The sequence below is a fragment of the Dipodomys spectabilis genome, unplaced genomic scaffold (genome assembly GCF_019054845.1).
Source record: "Dipodomys spectabilis isolate Male_0828 unplaced genomic scaffold, ASM1905484v1 ptg000054l, whole genome shotgun sequence".
Taxonomy (NCBI): domain Eukaryota; kingdom Metazoa; phylum Chordata; class Mammalia; order Rodentia; family Heteromyidae; genus Dipodomys; species Dipodomys spectabilis.
Window position 1 is genome coordinate 21,830,305 of NW_024870731.1, and position 24,878 is coordinate 21,855,182.

At 42.6% G+C, this 24,878-nt stretch overlaps 1 protein-coding gene across 7 annotated transcripts in view; it reads right to left on the reverse strand.

Annotated features, from left to right (window-relative positions):
• Positions 1–383: 383 nt before the first annotated feature.
• The window catches only part of Fhit (fragile histidine triad diadenosine triphosphatase), a 1,324,198-nt gene continuing 1,299,703 nt past the window's right edge, over positions 384–24,878 (reverse strand). For 5 of the 7 annotated variants that reach the window (XM_042680219.1, XM_042680218.1, XM_042680214.1 and 2 more), the window contains 2 exons: positions 13,660–13,762; positions 1,346–1,618 (listed from right to left, as the gene is read on the reverse strand). In XM_042680219.1, the coding sequence (XP_042536153.1) occupies positions 13,661–13,762 (102 nt within the window). In that variant the 3' untranslated portion in view covers positions 1,346–1,618; position 13,660. Of the gene's footprint in view, positions 471–1,345; positions 1,619–13,655; positions 13,763–24,878 lie in introns of those variants that run through there. The other 2 variants (XM_042680216.1, XM_042680215.1) reach the window with 2 other exon arrangements.

Genomic DNA, 24,878 nt, shown 5'->3' on the forward strand with positions numbered 1-24,878 from the left:
ACTGACATATTGTATCCTGAGCACACCTTGTTACTTGTAGCTTAAAGAGAAGTACCTCAGATGCAAGGCTTTGAACTGGAGGGCTTGCCAGACCCAAGAACCAGTGTGAATCAGACAGTCAGCCTTAGGAAAAAAATGTAGAATACTATTTTAAACAAGATGCTATTATATTGTTTGTGTGGCTGTGTCACAATGAAACTCCCCACTTGTATAAGTAATGTATGCAAAAAAATTTAAAGACATATTAGGTTGCTTTGTACTTAGCTTACCACATCAGAAACAGTCCAGTTTCAAATGTGTGAAGTAGTGGGTTTAATGGAAGCAGTAACATAGATGCACATATCAAATCCCTGTGGTTTATGAAAACAGACCTTTTATATGTAATTTATTTAAAGATGTTGAGGCCTCCAGGAGATCATCTTGAAGCATACAAGTGGTCCTAAATCCATTGGCCCATATTCTTATAAGACCTATGCAGAGGAGAAAGAAAAGAGAGAGAATAAGCAACAGAGATGAACATGATTCTAGAAGACACTAAGGGTCACCAGGCATTGGGGAAGAATGGCATGCAGCAGACCCTCTACCAGAGGCCCTGAGAGGAGGGCATGAGAAAGCCCATTTCTGTTGGAGTTTAGATTTCTGCCCTCTAGAACTGTGAAGGAAAGACTAAAGTACAGCTTTATATCATTTTTATTGGGGAATTACTTCCAGTAGTTACAGGAAACTTATGCAACCTGTGTTGGTGATGGAGTTGGTTTGGAGAGTGACTCATAGGCCTAAGGATATTCCCAAAGAGAGTTGAAAAAAAATAAGAACACCCAAATTCCTGTGTTCAGTTATTTGTAGCCACATTAGGTATAGATAAATTTTCATTTTCTATGGAAACTCTAACCTGTCTTGTATGAATATGCCAGAGGAAAGAAAGAATGCAATCTCAGAAGTATTCTTTCAGGACATCAACAACGATGTGGGTAACAGGCACCCAACAACCATCAAGTGTACACAGTATCAGGAGCTTTCTCTGTGTCCTTTTCTTACATTTGTCCCCCATACCCAGCCTAGTCCAAGGTGTCTGCTGACTATGTTTCCTGAGGCTAACTGCACTACTCTTTAAATTCTGTCAGTGCTGCTTTCCTGTAGTGAAGACAGAAGGCTGTCGGTGAGAAAAGGCTGTCCATTTCTTATTCTGCCGAAACGGAAACTCTGTAATTCTCACCTGTGCCATAGCAAGCCGTGGTTCACAGGAACCACAGTCGCCCTCAGCGAGTGGCTTCCTCGACTGGACCTTTCCAGGACCCCAAAGTATGAATTTCTAAGTCAGTCAGCACACAAGATAAATATTTTAACTACCATTTTTATTTTCATCCCAGCTGAGGAACGGTTTAGAAAAGGCTCTATTGTAAGTGTGCAGCAAGAAAAGTGTGCCAGGGTTGTCAATGCTGTGGGTTTGAAGTTAGACTGCCAGTCATCACGATGGAAGATTTCCCTCCCGGCTTCCTCGAGTGTGATAAACTGCTTTGCCAAAGGCTGCACAACCGCAGTGGTGCTATACCACGGAGCACTAGAGCACGAGGCCTATTTCCTTATGCCTTGGGATTTGTTTCAGTGACTTTTATGCCTGGAAATGACAGAACATAAAAAGAGACATTGAGTTAGAACTGGTACCTGTGTTTGAGTCACGGCAATACACAAAAATCTAAGTGTGTTGACTGCTAATCTGTTACATTGCCATGTATACTTTGGAGGAGGCATACTGATATGTTCACAGATGACCTGTAATAAAGGGATTCCAGCCCCCTTGATGCCTCTAGTCACTCACTACCCTTGACCCCCACTCCCATAATTCTCTGGGTTCTTTGCCCAGTGTCTATGTCTAAGGGGTCTGCTGCCAGACCACTTAAGGAGTATACGCCATTGATATGAAGGATCTATGCAAAGGTAGCAGGTCAGGTCTTTCAGTAATAGGCAAGGTTTGCCACCAAACCTTCATGGCCACCATTGTCTGCCGAGCATGTTAAAACCACACATTTCTTGACCCAGTGCCCAATGGCTCTTGCCTGTTACCCTGGCTACTCAGGAGGCTGAGATGGGAGCATCAAGGTTCTAAAGCAGGCTGGGGAAAAAAGTCCAAGAGACTGTAAGCCCCCAAAAGCCAGAAGTGGAGCTTTGAGTCAAGTGATAGAGTGTCAGCCTTGAGTAAACACTTAAGGGACAGTGCCTAAGCCCTGATTTCCAGCCCCAGTACTGGGCACAAACAAAAAATAGATTGACTCTCTCTCAACGCCCCCATACATTTGCAGGTGTAGATACAGAATAGGATTCTGTGTTTTAAAACAAGGTCTCCATGATAGAAGGGGTACAATGGATTGGAATTAGATGTATACATAAGTGCTGATGTAACCCTAAAATCCTTCTGGTATAAGTAATAAAATTTTCAACTTTTATAACAGAAATCTAACAAGTTCATCATGATGAATCTGAGGTGCTTCCCTTACAGATTTGGGAAACAGTTTGTAGTGAGCATAATCTAGTATGGGGCAGAGCGAAAGCAATTTCCATTGCCCACCGAGGAAAAGGAAAGTATATGGTATCTGAAAAGAAAGTTCCTTGTTACAGAGTGGTCCCCATCCACACCCAGGAGACTGTCCATCCATGGCCTTCCTCTGACTCCAGCTCCCCGGGGGAGTCCAAAGATGATAATTCAGAGAAGAAGCTTCCTTTATAGGAAAGAACCTGGCGTCACAAGGGGAGAGAGCTAAAGACTTGATGGGTTGTATGGCCCGGCCTTGGGGGAAGGCTGAAAGAAAGGGAAGTAAGGCAGCTGCCATGGCAGCAATACATGAAGAGATTTGCAGACGTATCACCGAGTGGCACAGGTAGATGTGTTCAGTATTCATAGTCGATTTCAAACAAAAACTAATAGCATTTGATTGCAGGATGACCAATATAGACTTGAGAAAGTAAGGGGTGAGGGTCCAGCTCTTAGCTTTCGAGGTTATCTCAGACATGGGCCCCTTCCAGCCCACTTGGGTAGGGACCAGCTCTTCAGAATCTAATAGATGGAGAAAGCGTCTTGTGAGTCATTTTCCTATAACCTGGGGTCACAGAGACCCAAGGCAGGGTATCCTGTTGGCAACACCTGTGGTCTCTTGTGGGATGTCACACAGTGTGGCCAAATCATTTCCGTTCCACAAGTCTAGCGGAAAACTCTCCTGTGTAGTCCTGATGGCTCTCTCTCCCTTGCTCCTGCTCACTGAAGGCTGTAGCCTACGGGTGCCAGGAGAGGTAAGCAGCAGTCAGTCTGTCTCTCTTGAAGCAGGAGATCAGTCGGATTCCCCCGTGACTGGGGTCTTTCCCCACTCATCTGTGTGGAGGTGCAGATCATCTACTCGATCCATTCATCATAGACCCTGTCCTTGTGCAATGACTGGTTTTGAGTCCGAAGCACCTGTGCAGCCTGAAAATGGATGTGCCCGTTCTTTTCCTCTGCTTTGCTCGCCTAGGGTCCATTTATGTCCTAGAAGTTTCTCTCCATGTGACATTTGATCTGTTGTTGTCCAGGTAACTTCCCACAGCTTGCCCTCCCAGTTCAGGCCCTGTCCTAGCTAAATCTGGTTGGCTCTGTCAGGCTCTTGGTAGGACTTCGGCACCTCAGCCCTCACAGCACCCCTCATAGCGTGCCAATGCATGATGAGCTTCTCCAAACTCTGTCTACTGCAGTTTCACTTCCTCATTTGTCCAGGAAGCTCCCAGGCAAGAGTACGCCATGCTAGAGGCACTAGATCAATGCTCAGGCTTCCAGAGAAAAGGCTATGTCTCTGACATCCGGTTGTGTCACTAGCTGTGTGTGTGTCTAAACAAGGTGAGGGCACCCTGACAGGGCCATTGTGAAAACTGGGTGCAATGGCACTCATCACACACAGATACTACATGCTAGCTTCTGTGGTGGCTATTATTATTACTATTATGATGTGTGTGTTTGTGTGTGTGTATGTGTGTGTGTGTACGCACGTGTGAGCACCAGTCCTGGGGCTTGAACTCAAGGCCTGAGTGCTGCTGTTCCTAAGCTTTCTTGCTCAAAGTTAGTGCTCTACCATGTAAGCCACAGCTTCACTTCTGGTTGTTGGTTTTTTTTTTTTTTTTGGTGCTTAATTGGAGGTAAAGAATCTCACAGACGTTCTCACCTACACTGGCTTCAAACTGCCACCTTCAGATCTCAGCCTCCTGAGTAGCTAGGATTTTAGTCATTGGCATGTGGCCATGTTGTTATTTCTGCATTGTCACGGCCAGTGAAGACTCAGTGTACAATGAGAGACCCCCACCTGAGTCTGCTGGGTGCAGTTGGGCACGGTGCTCATGTTCTCATGCTGCATCTGGCTTTGCTACGTCTAGTTTCCTCCCCTGTCACCCTTAGGATCCATAGCGCACCATTCCAGGCTCTCAGGGATGGTATAGAGGATTTACTGACATGGAAGTAAGGATCTCAAGAGGTAGTGAGGGGGTGAGTGGGTGCATGAGCCAGGTGCTTACAAGCTAGTTGGAGAACACTTTCTAGGAGGAGGCAAGTAGTAAGCAGGAGTCAGGTAAACAGTCTCCCACCTGGTGAGCTTCTAGAATTAGTGGGAGTAGCGGCTGTAGAGGGCTGAGATCCCAATGAATATGTGTGCTTTTGAACTGTGAGTTACTTGTAAGTTCTTATCAGACACTGTGGTAAGTGAAGTTGTCTTCCTACTGCACCCCATGCCCTTATGGGGAAATGTGCTTGAGAAATGGCAGGTGGCATGGAGCAGCTTCATTGCCCGGGGTATGCTCTGTAGAGTTAATAAAGGATAGCAGAAGGGAAGCTCAATCACTCGGGATAGTTCAAGACTTTTGGCAAGGAGAAAGATTTAAATTTTGAAAGCAATGAAAATGTCTTCACAACAAGAAAAGCCATGGTTCTCATACTTGATAGTCCCCTTTCTGAGTAAAAATATCACAGGGAAATCTACAATTGGGGTGTCATCATTACCCATACATTGCTTTCTTATCTTTATAACAACTCGACAAGTAGAAAGAACAGACTGGGTCCATCATTGCAATTCAGACATATGGGAAATAAAGCACAATACAGTGATATCTGCAAGTCCAGACAATGATGGATGAAGAGCCTCTTTAGATTGCTCAGATATTTTCACTACAACTACAAACCAAAAGGGTCAGCATCTCAAATGTGCTGTTGCTTCTTCCTCCTCTTCCTCCTCCTTATCTTCCTCCACACCCTCCTCCTTCTTTCTTCCTTCCTTCCTTCCTTCCTTCCTTCCTCCTCCTCCTCTTCCTTCTCTTCTTCCTCCTCCTCCTCCTCCTCCTCCTCCTCCTTCTCCTCCTCCTCTGCCTCCTCCTCCTCTTCCTCCCCCTCTTCCTCCTCCTTCTTCTTGTGGTCAGTAGTGGGGCTTGCCACAACACTGTCCCTGAGCTCTTTTGTTCTAGTGTTCTACCCCTTTGAGCCACAGTGCCACTTCAGTTTTCTGGTGGTTCATTGGACATAAGAGTTTCATGGAGGAAGTGGTACTGTGGCTCAAGTGGTAGAGCACTAGCCTTGAGCAGAAGAGCTGAGGGACAGCACCCAGGCCCAGAATTCAAGCCCCATGACCAACCAAAAAAGAAAGTTTCATGGACTTGCTTTTCTGGGCTGCTTTTGAACCTTGATCTTCAGATCTCACCTTCCTGAGCAGCTAGGATTACACCATCAGCTCCACAGAAAATATTAGGTCCTATCAGATTTAGTGTTCTTCACAGTAGATTGTTTCTGAGAGGCTCCATTCAGGGCAGAAAGGCTTACCTTGTGCAAGAACTGAAAAATGACTGGATTCACCTGAAAATGCTAGCTGAATGCACGGGTCAAGGAAATACAAGTAGGTAGTACTCATTCACCCATGGAGGGAGGTGAACAGGAAAATGTGCAAGCCTCTTCCCAGAATGCTGTTGTCAGCACTGTTTGTTTCTTTGTCATTCCTTGTACTGCTCCTGCCTCTTGAAAAATAAAAACAAAAAACCCCCCAAAACAAAAAACAAACAAAAGAAAAATTCTGCCTCCATTATCCTTGAAGAAGAAAAGATCCAACAGTGAGCACATGACCTCTATTTGCACTGAGTTCTGGGTTTATGACTTAGATCACTGGGACAACTGGTGGCATTTTCATTTTTGGCCTAAAACAACCTGCTCTTTTCCTGATCTTGACTAAGACTGAATTCGTATTGCTCACTACTCGTGACTTGGAGATGCCAGGACATACGGATTTTTCACTGAGATCTTCCAAATAGTATGACAATGAGAAGGCAGGTCATTCACAGCTGCTTAGGCTACATGATCCTGCATTGATCAGTCAACCTTGGGCAGCTACAGGACAACCTGGTGGTACCCAGGATGTCAACATGGGGCATTCATGACCATGGAAATGTCCCCGAGGGACATTTTAACCATTCACCTAAAGTGCACAAACATTATCCATTATGAACTCAAAGGATAAGGCCCAACATTCTTCAAGTGACTTTTCATAGCCTTTGTAGATAGGAACCACTCATGCTTTCTCAGAAGGCTTTTTTCCCCCACCTACATTTTCAGCAGATACAGACACAAATTTTACACTAAAACAGACAGGACCATTCAGGGAGGAGAGAAGCTATGAGACCAACTGTTTTCCCTATAGCAGTATGCTGATGAATGGGCACACATCCATTACTACATGTGAGGAAGATAAACATTATAATCTTGATTAACAAGTCAATCCTCAAACCCCTCAAAAACTTCTTTTTGCCTTTTCAGATTACTCGCTTGAGGAAATAACTGTGCAGACAAACTATCTAGATCTAAGTTTCATTGTGGTTCAAATTACTTGTTCATTTCTGTCATCACTAGAACGACATCTTTTCAGAAAGCACTTCTCACTCTGTAGCCATCAGTGGTCTGTAGAAATCTTTGACTTTAACAACTAGGCCCACGTTATAGAATCCTGGGACTGAGGAAAAACAAGTATGAAATTATTACAAGTAAATGCAAAGGTCCGATAGAGCCTTTGGATATACTATCTATGGAATGGGCATCCTATGGAATTGTGCTACAATAAATCACTGATCAGGACATTATATTTCTACAATCTCTAGGATCTATCATTTATTATACCCCCTCCCCCTTTAGGCAACAGGGACATGGTTTATGTCGATCAGGTAGCACACTTTTGTCCAGGACCTAGAAATGTAATTCAAACAGAATGTAAGAAGATGCCATACAACTTAAGCAAACCATGGACTAGAACAAGAAGACAATTGAAAATCCCGTCTTCTTTTAAAGCAAAAAGACCTTCTCCTGACAAAGACTTTTTCAATGTAGTGAAATACCTTTAGCCCCAAACAAGGTACCTTGTCCAATACATGATGCTACAGAAATCTATGATCATCTGAATTATGGAGTCCAGTGAAAGGCGACTTGTAAAGATAAGATCCTTCACAGATTTATTCAGTGGACTCAGAAGGAAATCCACAGAGAAGCTGAAATTCAAGACTACCCTTCCCGTAGGACAGGACCAGTATTTTCATGGACTGATCTTTTTTACCACACACAGCTTGTGCTGAGGGTACTCCCACTCTAAAAAACGTTTCATGGCTCCCACACTGATGGATGTAGGTTTCCAAATGTGCAAGTGACAAGCAAGAATAAATACCACCTAGGGAAACCTGTCCTTTCTTATCTACCTTGACTGTCATGATAAAAAGGGGCTGTCAAACGTCTGAAACAATGTGGTTTGCCAAAAATGCTGCTGTCAAAATATTCCTTGACAATGTCCATATGACTACTAACAATGCTGTTTTGGGCTGACTTAGTGGCTTTGAAATTGCGCTGCTCTGTGTTGAGTCCATGAGAAGCAACCAATTATCTACAAAATAAGGAAACACACCAAGGAGAGTTGGATGCATTGCAAATAAACTCTGTGGACACACATGATGTGAAACTCATCCCATTTTCACTTCTGATCACAACTGGGGGCAGGGGGGGGGCTTCTATCATTCACAGCAGATCCCACTCACTTCCTATGGGCCCAAGGAAATAGATGACACACTTTCCTCAAGTCACAAAGCCTACTCTACTCTTGGAGCCAATCCAAATGTGAAATCCCTGCATAGACAAGCTCCAAGTGCCAAGAATGAGGTCACATTACATAAAAATACAGATCCACTGTCATCGGATGTGATTTAGAAAGACTCAAACAGCCGCCATCACATTCCATCCCGGAAATCAGCCCCGAGTGTGGGGAGTCGATGCATAAATTCACCTACACAGTCAAAACAGGTGGAATTCCAGGAACCTCAGGACTGCTGACTGACTCCCCAAAGAACTGTGAGGTTGAGCTATATAACTGCGGCTGCATCCAGCAACCAGTAAGCTGGTAACTTCCCTGGGTTTAACAAACACAACAGTGGCTTTTGGCAATGGACATTTCTCATTCACTCACCGACAGAGAGGGAATCAAACAGCAAAACAAAAATCCTTCTACACAACTAAGCATGCACTGGTGCCTTGGTGGCTTCAAGATGCTGAGTAGACACTTTGGACCTAGGGAAGATTTACCTTTCTAATCTTAGCAACACTCTGTGCATGCTAAGGATCCCAAGGGCTGCTATAGATGTCAAGAAAATAAAATACAAGGGGTTGCTAAGCACAACTTGATGAAACAATGCTTGATCAAGCCTCTCCTCCTGTGATAGTTCTTTCATCCCATTAGCGCATCTGGGAAACACATGTTGACATTCTTCATTGTGATGCTGGGGTTGGAAAGTCAAATGTGAGGTTCAGCTGTGGGAGCTGGTGTACTAAGGACAAGAGAGATTTCACACAGACACAGAATGCTTCTCAGAGGATAGGAGGTGAGCTCAGGGACTATTTGGCCACTGGGTGGAGAGGAAGTGAGCTACACAGCTTCCTGCCCACCAGTAGTGACCCATCAGCTCGACAAAAACTCACTTGGTCTGGTTTCCCACGGCATACCTTATCAGATCCTTAGTGCTTTGGCAGCTGGAATACATCTGCACTCAGCTTGCTATGGATATGAATTCTTGCCTTTATCACTGTTTCACCAAAAGTGGGAATGACATAAGTATTCAAGGTAACTTTTAAGTATACATACTGACTCTCCTGATTAATCTCTTCTCCTCCTTCTGAATAAACTGGGAAGACAGTTGCAGTTTGGTGCTACAATGAAAGGCCCATAGTGGATGGCCTGGCTTTCTAACTTAGACAATGAACCAAAGTCTTGCTTGGCTACAGACAAGCCACTAGGTGCAGCTGGTGTTGGATCCCTTCTGCTTTTCTTTGATTTTAGGATTCACTTGTACTGGCTTATTGAAACTACACATACAATTTAGGATAAATGACTTAAGTACATACTACGTAATGCCAGGTACTGGTGGTTCATACCTGTAATCCTAGCTATTCAGGAGGCTGAGATCTGAGGATCATGGTTCAAAGACAGCCCGGGCAGGAAAGTCCTTGAGACTCTTACCTACAATTAACCACCAGAAAACTGGAAGTGTTACTGTGGCTCAAGTGGTAGAATGCTTGCCTTGAGCTGAAGAGCTCAGGGACAGTGCCCAGGCCCAGAGTTCAAGTCCATGACTGACAAAACAACAACAACAACAATAACAAAAAACCTAAGTAATGCCCTATGTGGTACTTAAGAATGAAAATTATGGGAGGAAAGAGGGCTTGAAATCTGCATGGAGTGAAGAAACTTGTACATGGAACTCAGTGATGAAATTGGAGCCATTTTGGCCTCAGTGTGACAAAAAGAGTGAGGGAGTCCAGTATAGGAGAAGGGTACTAGGTCCTCACAGAAAAACCAGAGATGCTAGTATCTAAGGGCAAAGAGCCTGAAAAGAATACATGGAGATGCCAGACCAGCTGGAGCTGGGAGAATGAACTGGCTGGAGGCTAAGCTCTTTTAGAAAAGTCAGTAGTACAAATACATGGCTTTGGGATGGCACTGTCTGGGTTCCAATGGAAGCATCATCACCAGTCAACTTTTGACCTGGAAATAATAACATGGACCAGCTTTTATTGTCTGGCTACCTGCCACTGACATTCATAATAAAATCCACTCTTCTGTATTCTCACTAGGCTAGAAGCATCCCTCCCAAGACTGAGTCCCATTTTGTCTCTGCTATATCTCCTGATGATTGTAAAATCTTACAGGGACACTACCCTGGAATGGCATGCTTGCTGCTGAGATGATAATCTGGGAAGTTGGGAGACATTGAATTCATGCGCATTTAACATCACCTGTGGACCTATGGGAGATCTACATATGTACACATAGGCCCAACATCTCTATTTGTTAACACATTTCAGAGTTTCGTGACCTTCTTACCACTGTAGACATAGATCTGCTCACCCCTATACACAGTTCAATGTGTCCATGTATTTAAATGGAGTGACAAATCCATGTAGATGAACCATTTCCTACAAAGCTGAGTGTCTGCGTCCCCCTTTGTCTCCACAGGGAACTATATGGAATTCCACATCATGATGATATTCTGGGTAAAATGTAAGAATCCTACATTCCAAGTCCCTGGACTCTGACTTATCAGGTATATGTTTGCATTATCCCTCTAGCTAGCCCACTTCCACTACTGGCTGTTCGGGCAGTGATGTCTCTGTCTACTAGTAAAATGCCTTCAGGAAAGACACAGACATGACCCCACAGCCATGCTACCTATGACTCATCTGCCTTCTTAGGAGGTATGTTTTTCTGGCAAGACTTGCAAGGTGAGGGGTTTACCGGAGAAATAGAAGATGGCAGGGCTTAAGGCAAGAAAGAAGCAACAATGAACAAAGGCAGAATCTTGGGTTGGAAATTTACAGCTAAAAGCATCTAGAAAATGCATTCTAACCCAGATCCTTACAATTCAGCAAGCCCCAGGAAAAGCCTATAACTTTTTTTCCTTCTACCTGAGAATACCTAGTGCCTAGGAAAGTTAAAAGCCACTGCACCCTACAAAGTCACCTCTGAAGATCTGGGATCCCCAGTGGAACAGGGCACTCTAAAAGGCCACACTGGCTTTCAGAAGACTGGAATAGAAACAGGCTTGCAGCCCTGTCCATAGGATGATGTTCATTTGCTCGATCCTTTCTACACAAACAGAGGTGGTGAACAGTGGAAAAGGTTACACTGCTGCTATGCCACACAATATCCCTTCAGGCAAGTGAGAACAAAGAGGACACACAGGTGACAAAGAAAGAAATGAGCCTCTAAATGCAAGTGCCTGACCCACAATCCTCGGGAACCATGTGTAGCTAGAGGTAGGCATTCTAGGTCTTAAAGTAATTACTTTAAAAGGACAATGGAGAGAGAAAAGCATTTTTTTTGCCAATCCTGGGACTTGAACTCAGGGCCTGGGCACTGTCCTTGAGCTTCTACTCAAAGCGGCTGCCCTACCACTTGAGCAACAGTGCCATTTCTAGCCTTTTCTGAGTAGTTTATTGGAGACGAGAGCCTCACAGACTTTTCTGCCCAGGCTGGCTTTGAACTGCCATCCTCAGATGCCACCCTCCTTAGTAGCTACAATGACAAGCATGAGCCATGGGTGCCTGGCATTGAACACATATTTTAAACCACTCAGTACAGATTTCCAGTGTAAACTGAAAACAGAACCAAGTACTTCCCCCTTCACTTGGCAAGAGCTCCCTTCCAAGAACACCAGTGACTTCAGGCAACTGCAAATAGTAGAGAACCCTGTGCATTCTATGAGCTTATGTTATTTTCCACAATGTCTACTGATAAGTAAGGGACAGAAAGGAATGTATCATGTAAAACAGAATGATAATTTCAATATAATGCAATACTTGCTGTCACATGATCAGGTGTCCTCTCAAAATGCCCTGTTGCACTGTACCTACCTTTCTTCTCATGATCATGCAAGGGGAAACTTCAAGGCAGAACTCTGTAACACCCCTCTGACAGGATGGAATGGCCAACATCACTACTCTTGGCCACTGGGGTCATGTTGAACTACAGTGATCTGGACATGACACTACTACTCCATCTCATAACCAAGACAGGGACCAAGAGATACTTTATGTTCTGGAGGGAGATGGGCCTGCCATTTTCACCTTAGGGATTATTTCTGAAAGTTTCCACTGAATATTTTCAGACTACAGCTGAGGGAATGTAATGGCGCAAGAAATATGTTTTCTACCTAAAAACCAGGGCCACTCCAGCGATGATCCAGGTTTAGAGGATTCGCTTGCTACCAATATTTGTTCACTACTTTTATTTTATATTTGTTTCTGATCTGTTTCAGCAACTTATACATACATTTAAAGATTTTCAATATGAATAACTATTTCTACTTTAGCAATATCATAAAATACTGCATCTATACATATGCCATATGAAAAATGATTTCTAACTTAGCATTGTTATAAATAAAATACATGCATATATATACTACATATGAAGAACACATCTATTTAGAGTCATCATAAGTTCCTAAAGAAGTATATTAAAATACATGGAAATCCACTTTATTTTGGATTTCACATAAGGTACACTCAAGTTTTCAGTCCAAGTATGTTCCAATATTAGAAGGCGATCCTCGTTAGGAACACTACTACACTGGATAAATATTCAGTTTATAGATCCATTTTGAAAAGAAGATTGACTGTAGCTGTCTTCCTCCGGTAGCCTTAAACCTACAGTGAAACATCATGAATGCAAAGACCATTTCCAGTAGCCTGAGCTTTAAAGCAGCCAGAGTAAAACAGAACCACAAACTGTAGAGGAAAAGTGACATACAAAAATGCTAGGGCAAAAAGGACTGTAGAGCCTGCCACAGGATCAAAGAGACTGGACAGGACCCCAATGGCAGTACACAGCCTCAGAGGGTTTTGACCTTGAAAACAATGTTTTGCATTAGTAACCGTTGACTTCATGGCTATCGGAGCTGCCCTGCAGGAGAGAGGCAAGGTAGGGCTGAGGGAACAGGTGGAGAAGGAAGTACAGAAGCCAGAATGACAGTAGGTGTGAGTGCAGAGAGAGAGAGAGATGAGTACCAGGCTTTGGTCCACTCCAACTCATGTGTCCTTCGCAGCCACTCAGTTAAGATGTGTCCACGGATGATTGGTGTGTTCCACACGTTCCTCCATTCTTAAGCACCTGGTCAACCATTAGGACACTGGCCCAGATGCAGGAAAAGAACCAGGAAGCATAGCAAGATAGATAGGAAAGCATGACTTCTTGGCAAAGCCGAATTGTACCTCAAATGGAGTGCGAATGGTTGGAGCTTGGAGGCTTACCCCTTATAGGGGGATTACTTACTGTCATGAAAACAAGGCCTTTGAACACTACACAAAGGTCTATACCACTGATCCTTTTTTGTCTTTTCCAGTTTAACCTGAATATGGGGAGAGGGCTGCAGAAGGATACAAGGCCATCACTTGGCCCAGGGAGTGGGCCATCATGGGTTTTACAATGGCATCTCAGAGCCTAGACATTTCCTAATTCCTGTTCCAGCCTATTCCACAATAACGGTGATGCTACTTTTCTGTCTCCCCATTGCCTAAGGGAGCCCCTTTCCTCAGTCTCTTTGGTAGATCTGGGGGAGGTAGAAATACAAATCCTTACCCACCTCACTGGAAGTACACCCGCAGGGCTGCAGCTTCCGCTGCCATCTCCTCCTCTGATCTCCAAGAGGCGGGGGAATCCTCATCCTCTTTGTCGTGTTTCTGGAGCTGTGGAGAAAAACATGTAATAGGCTTACCAAGAAGTCCTGGAAATACCCTGGAGCAAATGCTGGGGAAGGGAAAAACCTGAATTACAATTTGCAGATGACAGGCTAACAGGTGTGTGTGTGTGTGTGTGTGTGGTGTGTGTGTGTGTGTGTGTGTGTGTGTGTGTGTGTGTGTGTGTGTGTGTGTGTGTGTGTGAAGGGGAGGAGTGGTCTCAATTACATGACTTCCCCGTATTTTAACGCAGTTCCTCCTAAGAATTATCATTTCCACTTTCTCGAATAAAATAACCACATTAGGCTACATGTAGCCTTTTTCCAAGGTGGAATAGGGGCTGTTACTGGATAAGTGTTATGCCATGCACCAGAATTCCCACACTGTCCTCCTGCTTAGCAGGCATCTTCGTTTTGTTTGCTTCCTGGGTCTGCATAGGTATGAATGTGCCAAAGTAACCCAAGCAAATTCATCACCCAATACAGGTATTTCCCTTCATAGAAGCTGTTCCTAGGCAATCAGTAAATGATATTAAAATAAGAACACTACTTTAAAAATTAACAAGTGGCCCTAGTTACTTGAATGCCTCCTTAGACCCCATCTGTATGTATTTAAAACTCCTGTTTATGCTGGGTACTGGTGGCTCACACCTGTAATTCTAGCTACTGAGGGGGCAGAGCCCATCTAAAAAGGAAAGTCCATGAGACTCTTTTTTTTTCTTTTTTTATTATTAATAAGTTTTTTTGGTGAAAATACCATACAGAGGGGTTACAATTACATGAGCAAGGTAATGAGTACATTTCTTATCAAGCATTGTTGCCTCCTCCATTTCCCCTTACCACCATCCCTGCCCTCCCATTTCCCTCTTCTCCCTGCCCCTCACCTCCACCCCCACACTGCCCCCACCCTCTCCCTCACCCTCCCACCCCCCCTGCCAAAGTTGTAAAGTTCGTTTTTCTACATAACATCTTGTACATTTCATTGTTGCAATGGGTCCATCTGTATCCCTATTTAAACAATTTGTTTTTCCCTTCCCCTCAACAAATTATACTAACATCAAATACAGTGAAAACAGGGGTTATCTACAAGTAAACACCAGAAAAGTGCAAATGACACTATAATCTCAAGTGGCAGAGCACTAGCCTTGAGCAAAAAGAGCTCAGGGACAGCACCCAGGCCCTGAGTTCAAGCCCCACAACCACTACTACCATCAACAAAATACTTCCTTATGATTCACATTTATTTATTTATTTATTTTGGGTCCGGTCGTGGGGCCTGAACTCTGGGCCTGGGCACTGTCCCTCAGCTCTTCAGCTCAAGGCTAGCGCTCTACCACTTGAGCCACAGCGCCACTTCTGGCTTTTTTCTTTTTGCTTATGAAGTGCTGAGGAATCGAACCCAGAGCCTCAGGCATGCAAGGCAAGGGCTCTACCACTGAGCCACCTTCCCAGCCCCATGATTCACATTTAAATATAGAATGGAGAAAATTTCTGTTCTTTCGCAGACACTATCATTTCCGAGCTCTCTCTCTCTCTTTAAGAAAAACTCTGTTTTCCCTTTACTACCAATCTCCTATTGCAATTCAGTGTCATGATGAAGACTGGTCTGTGTGGCTCTACATGTGGTACTGCTGTGCTCAGTGCATGCAAAATGCAGTATTTGTGTTAAGTCTACGGAGATAAATGACCTAGGTCTACCAATGGTGGCTCGCTTTTAGGATGTGAGGGTCAGTTTCTCTCAGAAGACCAATACCATCAAATTTCCTTTGCCAAGGAAGAAGTTCATTCTCCTGTGAAAGATCACTCAACGAGGTAATGTCAGGGTTAGCGTTGTACCCCGCAGCTTTTGCCTTATCTATTCAGAAGGTTCTACCTACTTTCTTTATATAGATCCACATGATAAAACCAACATAACGTAATATAGTTCTACTACTACTGTCTCAATTTGCCACATCCATTCATCCAGAAGTTGTATCCTTTGAAAATAACCCTTCCCAGTCAGTAAAGGTATATTGTGCTCACAAAGTGCTTTGTTCAATGGCAACTGCTTTGTATAACTACTTAAAATAATAATAATAATAATACTATCACAGTTTGTTATCTCACCCCCCCCAATTCTACATGTAACCCAGAGACCCCCACCCTGGAAACTTGCAAAAAGGGGGACATTTCCTCATTGATTTCCAACCAAACTTTAACACAGAGGTAAAGCAGTGAGGGCAAGAGAGCCTCACTCTCTGGCTGAGCTATTTTTCCACTCCAAGTAAGTCAGAGTCTAAATGAGATTCATTAGCATATAACTGGGCCACAAATATGTTTATGAGGGTCATGGATCTTCCTCTCAGAATCTGGCTGCCAGCACCCTGGTTTTACATTTTGCCACACAGATTTAATTCTCCTTAGTGGAAGAAAACCACATTAAGAAGTCATTTCCTTGCTCGCAGAGGCAGACGTGACGCCATGGCTACAGGCAAGTCAATTGGGATTGCTATTCTACTCAAGAACTAATTTTCATTTTGCTACTACCTTTAGGCCTCCTATAAATCCATCTTGTAACAATTCAAGGAGATGACAAGGAACAAGGCAAAGTCCAGGAAATATGATCTTTGCCACTAGAGGAACGGCTCTGGGAAGGCACAGACATTGAGCGTTAGGGGGGCCTTGTCGACACAGAGACCACCAGACAAATCCATATAACATACAGCCTGGGACCGTGAGTGCCTTCCTGTTATTAGATGACCATCTGTGGTGGTCATATGCCTTACAGATGGCCACATTGGGCAATCACTTACAAGTTGCGTGTGGGAACTAGCAAAGAAATATAACACACTCATCATATTTGCAAAGCTCTGTTTATGCATGAATTCTTAAAACTTGGGAGTTTTTCCTTTTTCTAAAAGGTGCAGATGAAAGCTTGTAGCTTTGGGGATTTTTAAAGAAAATTGTGTTAGGGGCTTTCCAAAGTACACGCACTACTAGTCAAAAACATTACTGTAAGTGGGTGTAGGGGATGATTGTCACTGGATCCATGAGGGATGGATTCCAGTACCTCCCCTTAGAATACCCAGATCCACAAAAGCTCAAGTCCCTTCCATAGGATAAATAACATGAAATACATAGACTACATTAACCTACATCACTTATGACACCTCATATTTTAATGCAATTAAAATAGTCATTCTATACCATAAAGATAGTTTCATATCAATGCCCATTGTGGCCCTATTCACAATAACCAAGTTATGGAAACAGCCTAGATGCCCTACAATAGATGAGAGGATTAAAAAATGGGATTTTACTTATCTGTTAGAAAGAATAATATGTCATTGGCAGAGAAATGGATGGACCAAGAACAAATCATATTAAGTGAGGGCTCAGAGAGACAAACAGCACATGTTTTTTCTCATGGGTGGAAGCAGATCTAAAATACATGGGGACATGCTGAAAACATTACAGGATGGAATAGGAGAAACCCTAGGTCTCCTTGGCCGAAATTTTCTTAATAGAGACCCAGAAACCCAACAAATCAAAGAAAGGTTGGACAAATGGGGTTGCATGAAACAGTAGAGCTTCTGCATGGCAAAGGACATAGCTAGCAAGATCAAGAGAAAGCCCACAGATTGGGAGAAGATCTTCACTAGCCATACAACAGACAAGGGTCTCATATCTAAAATATACTTGGAACTCAAAAAATTAAATCCCCCAACAACAAATCCTCAAAGAAACAACTGCCCGATAAATAAGTTGGCTAAAGACTTACAGAGAAACTTCTCTGAAGAGGAAATAAGAATGGCCAATAGACACAAGAAGAAATGCTCAACCTCTCTAGCCATAAAAGAAATGCAAATCAAAACAACATCGAGATTCCACCTCACCCCAGTTAAAATGGCTATTATCAAGAACTCTAATAACAAGATGCTGGAGGGGATGTGAACAGGAGGGAACCCTACTGCATTGTTGATGGGAGTGTAAACTTGTTCATCTACTTTGGAAAGCAGTATGGAGGTTCCTCAAAAGACTCCACATAGAGATCCCTTATGACCCAGAAATCCCACTTTTGGGCATTTACCCGAATGATCACAGACAAGACCATATTAAAGCTACCAGAACAGCTATGTTTATCACAGCATTATTCACCATAGCTAAGATATGGAATCAACCCAGATGCCCCTCAGTAGATGCATGGATCAAGAAAATGTGGTATATATACACAATGGAATTCTATGCCTCCATCAGAAAGAATGATATCTCCCCATTTGTTAGGAAATGGAAAGACTTGGAAAAAATTATATTAAGTGAAGTAAGCCAGGCCCAAAGAAACATAGGTTCCATGGTTTCCTTTATTTGCAATAAATAGTATATGTCTGAGACAAGCAGAAAAGTTCAGATAAATGATGTTAAATGAAATGAACCCCAAGAAGGGACACAAGTGGTTTCTTCTTTCTTGTTCTTGTTTCTAACATATTTATAAGGGACCATGTGATTTTTTTTGTTGCTTTGTATGTTCCTCCCCCACGGTATAACCCCTGCTTTTACTGTATTTGATGTCGGTATAATTTGGGGAAGGGAAGGGAAAAAACAAATTGTTTAAATAAGGATACAGGTGGACCCATTGCAACAATGATATGTACAAGATGCTATGTTGAAAACAGAACTTTACAATTTAGACTGGAGTGGGGAGGGTGGGGAGTGTAGTTGAGGAGGTGGGAGGGAAGGGATGGTAGGGGACAAACAAAGGAGGAGGCAACAGTGCTTGATAAAAAATGTACTCATTACCTTGCTCCTGTAACTGTAACCCCTCTGTAAGTATTTTCACAATAAAAAACTTATTAAAAAATACACGAGGACATGATAAATTATAGAGGACTCTAGACATTCACACACAATGAAACCAGAGGGATACTCTTAGAGGAGGAACACAAAGGCACAATAGCTCTGTGCTTCTGATCATATGAAATAATATTTATCAAAATGAACTCCAGGAAATGGAAATAAGAGGTTGGATTTTTTTTTTCTTTGTCGTCATTGTTTTTGTTTTCTTTTTGCTTTGTTTGTTCATTTGGGATTGTAAAGGGGCCACAGAAATGGAGGGGCAAAGGGTAAACAAATGCAAGAGTGGTACTCATTAGACATGATGGAAAACAAACTCGACAACTTGTGGGTGGGGATGGGAAGTGAAAATGGAGAGCGTGAGGGAAGGGGCAACATTGCCCAAAAAGAAAGGTGCTCTTTACCTGACTTCCAGAACTGAAATCCCTCTGTACATGATCTTTTCAGTAACAATACAAAATATATATTTTAAAAGGTGTTTTATTGTATTGTTTAAGGAAAAAGTAAAGCTTAAGAACCTTTGCAGTGTTCCCAGAGGGGAGAGAGATACGGTTATCAAATGGAAAGCTTGCTCACCTAAAGCATCATCTTGATTTGGCACAGAAAGAGTGTTAAGTTTGAGAAGTTCACTAAGAAGTATCAGCAGATAAGGGTCCTCAAAGAAGGTGATGTATACACAACAACCTGGAAAAGAACCTTGACTCTCTTCATTATTCCCCAGTGACCTTCTATGATCACAATTCAGTCTTGTACTAATGATAGACATTGGAAGTTATGATCATAATTCAGATCTATATGGATGACCCACATTTCCACAGTGAAGAATAAAATTTAGGTCCTTCATCACTAGAACAATCTCAAGAATCCCTAGGTCCCAAGGTGACTGTAAACTATAGAGTAGGATTAATACAGGCTTCTCATAGGTAAAAAGTGAAAGTCCTATAGTAAAAGCCTATGATAAAGGACAAAGGCAATCAAAATGACCCTGGGAACCTGGTTGCCAGACTTCAAAAATTAGATGAGAAACATTGTTGATGTCTTTGGTATAATAATATCTTGTACCTGATTAACACCATACTTATACTAAAATAATATTTATCAGAAATCATATTTCATTGTATTTCAACCTAGGAATTGGTCAACTTAGGAGTTCCTTTAAAAAGGTGCCCTAAGTAGTACTCAATAACTAGATTACTTCCAAACCCGCTTAACTGTGAACCCTGAAAACCAAAGGGGATGGTCCCACCAACGATCACATTCAAGGCTAGCATGGTGGTGTCCTTTATGTCTATAATTATTATTACTATTATTAATCATTATTATATGGAATTCAACATGACTCACAAATGTTATTTTTACTTCATAGTTGGACAGTTCCAGGATGCATACTTTTTCACTTTTTAACTATCAAAACCTGCCCTGTCATCATCTTATTGGTAAGGTTTTACATTCTTAGTAGTCTATAAAATCACAGTGGGTCTTCCAACTGACTGTGTCTGGAATCGAATACATCCTGGTCCACCATCCCCTTCCCCTGGATTGTCATCCAAGTTCAGTTTCATCAGCTCACCAATGGTCAGCACCAAGGCCGAAAAGAACCTTACCCCTTTCCCTCTGATGCCACAAAAACCATGAACAGATGCTTCTTTGTTCTTTGTAGAAAATCTTGTGGCAGACTGACAAAGTTTTTGAAAACTTGAACCAAACTCTGTGATGGCTCATCCAAGTGAATTCTATATTTCTCTACAAGTTTGAAAGGAGATCTTAAAAAATGGATCTGTAGACATCCCACTTTATCTCTCTGAAATGATTTCTCGGGGAAAATCGTGTTAACAGGATTTCTGATGGAACTCCTGATTTGTGTGGACTTTGACACCACGTTCCCTCCTGTGCACCCAGTGTGTGATCAGAAGGTAGATGGGGTCATGATTAATTCCCTGATGAAATGCTCAAGCTGCCTTGGCTATTGATGTGTTTTATTGCTTTGTAATGGAATACAGTTGGAAAAATGATTCATGGTAATTTAAATGTTTTTCAGAACTGGAACTTGTAGTAAATGCCAAACTGCCTGCAAAGAGGAAAAACCAATTTACTGCTCTTCTTTAAAAAAAAAAAATAAAGAAAAAACAAACACAAGTGGCTGAACATCAACTCCCATGTTATAAAAGAATATATTTTATTGTTGTCAGTTTTATAAGACAATATAGAGAGAGCTTACATAAACCATTTTGTTTAGGGCTGATGGTTCTAGAAGTTTCTGTGAATGTATTCTTCAAAGGAAAACTGAGCAGGGAAGCAAATCTTTTACTTGGTTCAAGATCCAATTCTAGGTTACTTTCAACTCAACCTGCACGCACACACACGTCAAGCACACACGTCAAGCACAAGATGTATGCTAGACTCCGTCCTAGGTCTTATGCAATACATCTTGAGAAATAAGCTAGAAATCTTTGTCTCTGGGAGATGTACCACTCAATAAAGTAGGCAGATTCATAGATACATAATTTAGTATGAGTCAGAGGGTGAGAGTACTAGATTTAATGTCCCACCGGAGCATTCTCAGAGGACAAGGGAAATAATTCTTACTGGTGGGAGGATCTCAGCTGGACTTCAAGAAAGCAGAGATTTGCAATTGATTTAAAAGATGAGATTCTGAGGAAAGGAAACAACAGCTCTAGCAAGCACAGGACATAGGAGCCAATTCTATACCTTGTGCCCATTCCTGACATGGCCCTTCCAGGCATCGAAAATCTATGGAACAGTGTTGTCAAGACAGCTGAAATGGAGTGGTCACTTTGTGGGTAATGGGTTTCCTAAGTGGGAGATCTGTCCTGCTGGACACTGAGCAGACACTTCCTATGTGCTTGATGGATTTGTCCCCATATTGAACATCCACTTTGAACTCTCTTGGGGCCTACTGTATCATCTCTGGTTCGTTTTTGGTATTGGCAGATCTGGTCTCACTATAGAGCTCAGGATGGGGCCTCAACTTTGTGATCCTGCTGCTTTAGCCTCCCTTCTTGATAGGAAGGATGTGGAGTGAACATCCTTGGCACAAAGATATTCCCTCTGGTGTCTTGTTCATAGTCAAGGGTCCAAGTACCAGTGAGTGACCTGATTATGGAGGGAGATCCAAGTAATCGACAGATCCTTGTCATTTGATCAGTTGCCAAAGTTCTGACTTAAGCAGAACTTGCTTGCATTAAAGCAAGATTTTTTTCAGTGATGCCACCGTGGCTCACGCCAATGCTGAAATCAGCTCTTATATTAATTAGTAGCATCCCGTTTTCAAGGAGCACAGAGTGTTGATGTTGAAGAATTTGTAACCCCCCAAAGTATTTATCAACGAGAAAATCGCAGCGCCGGAAAGTAATTATGCCAAACCACTGTACTATAACGGAACCCAATTGCTTATCCAATTACAAATGAAAGTATCACCTTGTCAAGGCAATTTCCAAAGCAGCAAATGACACTGTGCCTGCATCACAAACTAACTAGGAGTGGTCTCAGAGCGTTGCCTGTGCCCCATAGAACATGGACAAAACGAGGTAGGTACACCCCTGCCATTGAAAAATAAACAAAACAATTATATTGCTTTAGCTACCTAGCCTTTGCAGTTTTTCCATCAAAACCTTATTATATAAGCCACGGGCTGGTGGCTCACTCCTGTAATCCTAGCAACTCAGGATGCTGAGATCCAAGGATGGTGGTTCAATGCCAGCTTGAGCAGGAAAGAGGTGCTGTGGCTCAAAGTGGTAAGGCACTAGCTTGAAATAATGAGCTCAGGGACAGCACTTGGGGTCTGAGTTCAAGCCCCATGACCACCCCTCCCACCCACCCCCACCCCCACAAAAAGAAAGAAAGTTTATTACAACCTAGACAAGAGAAAATATGCTTCCTGATCCTGAGTATAGAGGGCAATAAAAACATCAAAGGAGTCATTTCCAATTAGGGAAGCAATCCATGGGGCTAATCCTAAGGGAAAGAAAGGACTCAAGACATAAGCTTTTTGGACTTCCATGCTGCCTTCTAGACAACCATGATCTAGAACTTGCTTACAACAGGTTATCAGGGCAGGCAAGGAACAGAACTCCATGTGTGAGCTATAAGGGTTGATATGGAACTTGCTCCATTTGAGATTCATTAGCATACATAGAGCAAGCCACACACTTGTCCTAGTCATGGAACAGCCCATTGCTACCCGTTGCTGCTTAGCCAAAGGTAGTGGAACGGGGAGGTGATGGCTCTGGTATTTCAGATGAAAATTCTATTATCATGAGAGCTGAGTGTGGTAGAAGAATCACTTCTCTTCACCCAACAGTGTGTTGCTCTTCAAATAATAATAATTAATAATAATATACGCTCTACAATATCTGCTATAAAAAAACAGACTTTCCTATCTAGCTCCCATATATATGGGAGAAATAACCAACACACAGTGCCATCTGTTTTTGCTTGCTGTGTCTGACACTACTAGGTTGTAAAGAAACATTTGTCAACTGTGTTGCTCCATTGTATCTTCCTTCCAATACACCTGCTTCACAAGCTCTTTGTTTCCTCATTTACCCAATAAAACACCCAGGCCTGCCAGGAACAAAAATCATCCCATGAATATCACATGGCTAATATAAAATGTATTGGTTTCTATTAAACCTATAGGTTGCGGGCTCTTCAAATACTTTGGCATTACCTCTCAAAACCTTCTGTGGGTTCACATTTTTGAAAACATGAATGGTGAAGCAGCAAAGAAAACCTAAGAGAATTATAAATTGGAATCGACCCCCAGCACCCAGTTATGGCATCTCAGCTGAAGGGAAAACCACATCACAGGGCTGTGCTCAGTAAATAATCACTAATCAACCACACCTCACCCTAGGCTCCATCATATCTTAAGCTCTACTGGTTTTTCTGTGGGTAGGAAGCTGGTGAAGCATTGGTACTCAGAGATTTCTACCAGCAGGATTTCCCCAGGCCTCTTTTCTAAGTACATGCTCACTGAGAAGTGAAATGAAACTCCTTCTGAAAGCAAAGTTTGTGATGAAGCCAAGTTTTGAGAAGGAAGTGTTTACTCAAAAAGCAATTTCCTTGGCTAGTCATGTTCTGTAAGCCTTTCCCCCCTGTGTTTTGGATATTGGTGTTTGAGCAAGAGTGTTCTCTTTAATACCAGACGGATGTCAACCTACAGCACTTAGAACAAGGAATGGGAAGAGGCACACGGCCAACTGCTGCTTTCCTTTGATGCTCCTGAACATTCTGTTTCATATTCACTTCTGTTACCTATGGCTTTTTTCTTCAAAAGCACCTTTCAGAGTTTGGGGAAACACACTCTAAGCAAGGTAACTCTCTATCCTAAAAGCCTAGAATGTCTTCCCTACAGGAAGTTTAGCAAATGTACAACTGAGATTGGGGCAAATGCACACTAAGGCATACACATACAAATAGCTGCTGATTCCCTCCTAGTGTATTCTAGGTTGCAGCAACTGGGTTCTTGATATATAGATAGAGTGATAGAGAGATAGATAGATAGAGAGATTTATCTCTCTATCTATCTATCTCTCTATCTCTCTCAGTTGGAAAAGGTCACCCAGATAGGGGCTTTTCACAATCTGGATTCCCAAGCATATCATACGCATTGTGTCACAGTAAGCAGGCTGACTAACATGTAGTGCCCTTGAGGGACTTAAAGGAGGTAATTAGGAAGTACAGTACTCAGGGGGGTTGGATTCCAGATTCTAGATTACTTGTGGAAACAAATGCAACAAAACTAACACAGAAAGGGTTGTTATACTGAAGTGTTTAGGAAACAACAACATAAAAATCAGTATATGTTTGAAACAGTGATAATTCCCCCCCCCCTTCTTTTTAGTCCATGGTTGGTTCAATTTATGGATGTAGAACCCATGGGTACCAATGGACAAAATATTATCAAACCAACCACTACCATGACAATGAATGACAGAGGGAATGATGTGAGGCCGTGTGGTCTGGCAAGACTGCCTAGAAGAGGGGAGAGAATGAAAGAAAGGAGGGAAAAAGAAACAGAGACACAGAGAGAGAGACAGAGAGATCAGGAAGGACTGAGATTCCAAGGAAGGAAAGAACAATGCATGATCTATGTACCAAGCAGAGGCAAGTGAGTAAAAGATGGTAGGGAAAGGCCCAAATAGAGAGAATTAGATGAGACAATCTCTCCTGCATTTAGCACAAGATAGTACAATGCTGGAAAAGAACAGGAATGAATGATATTTTGCCACATTACTCTTATTTTCACTGTCCTTTGGGCTAGGTTCATAAGA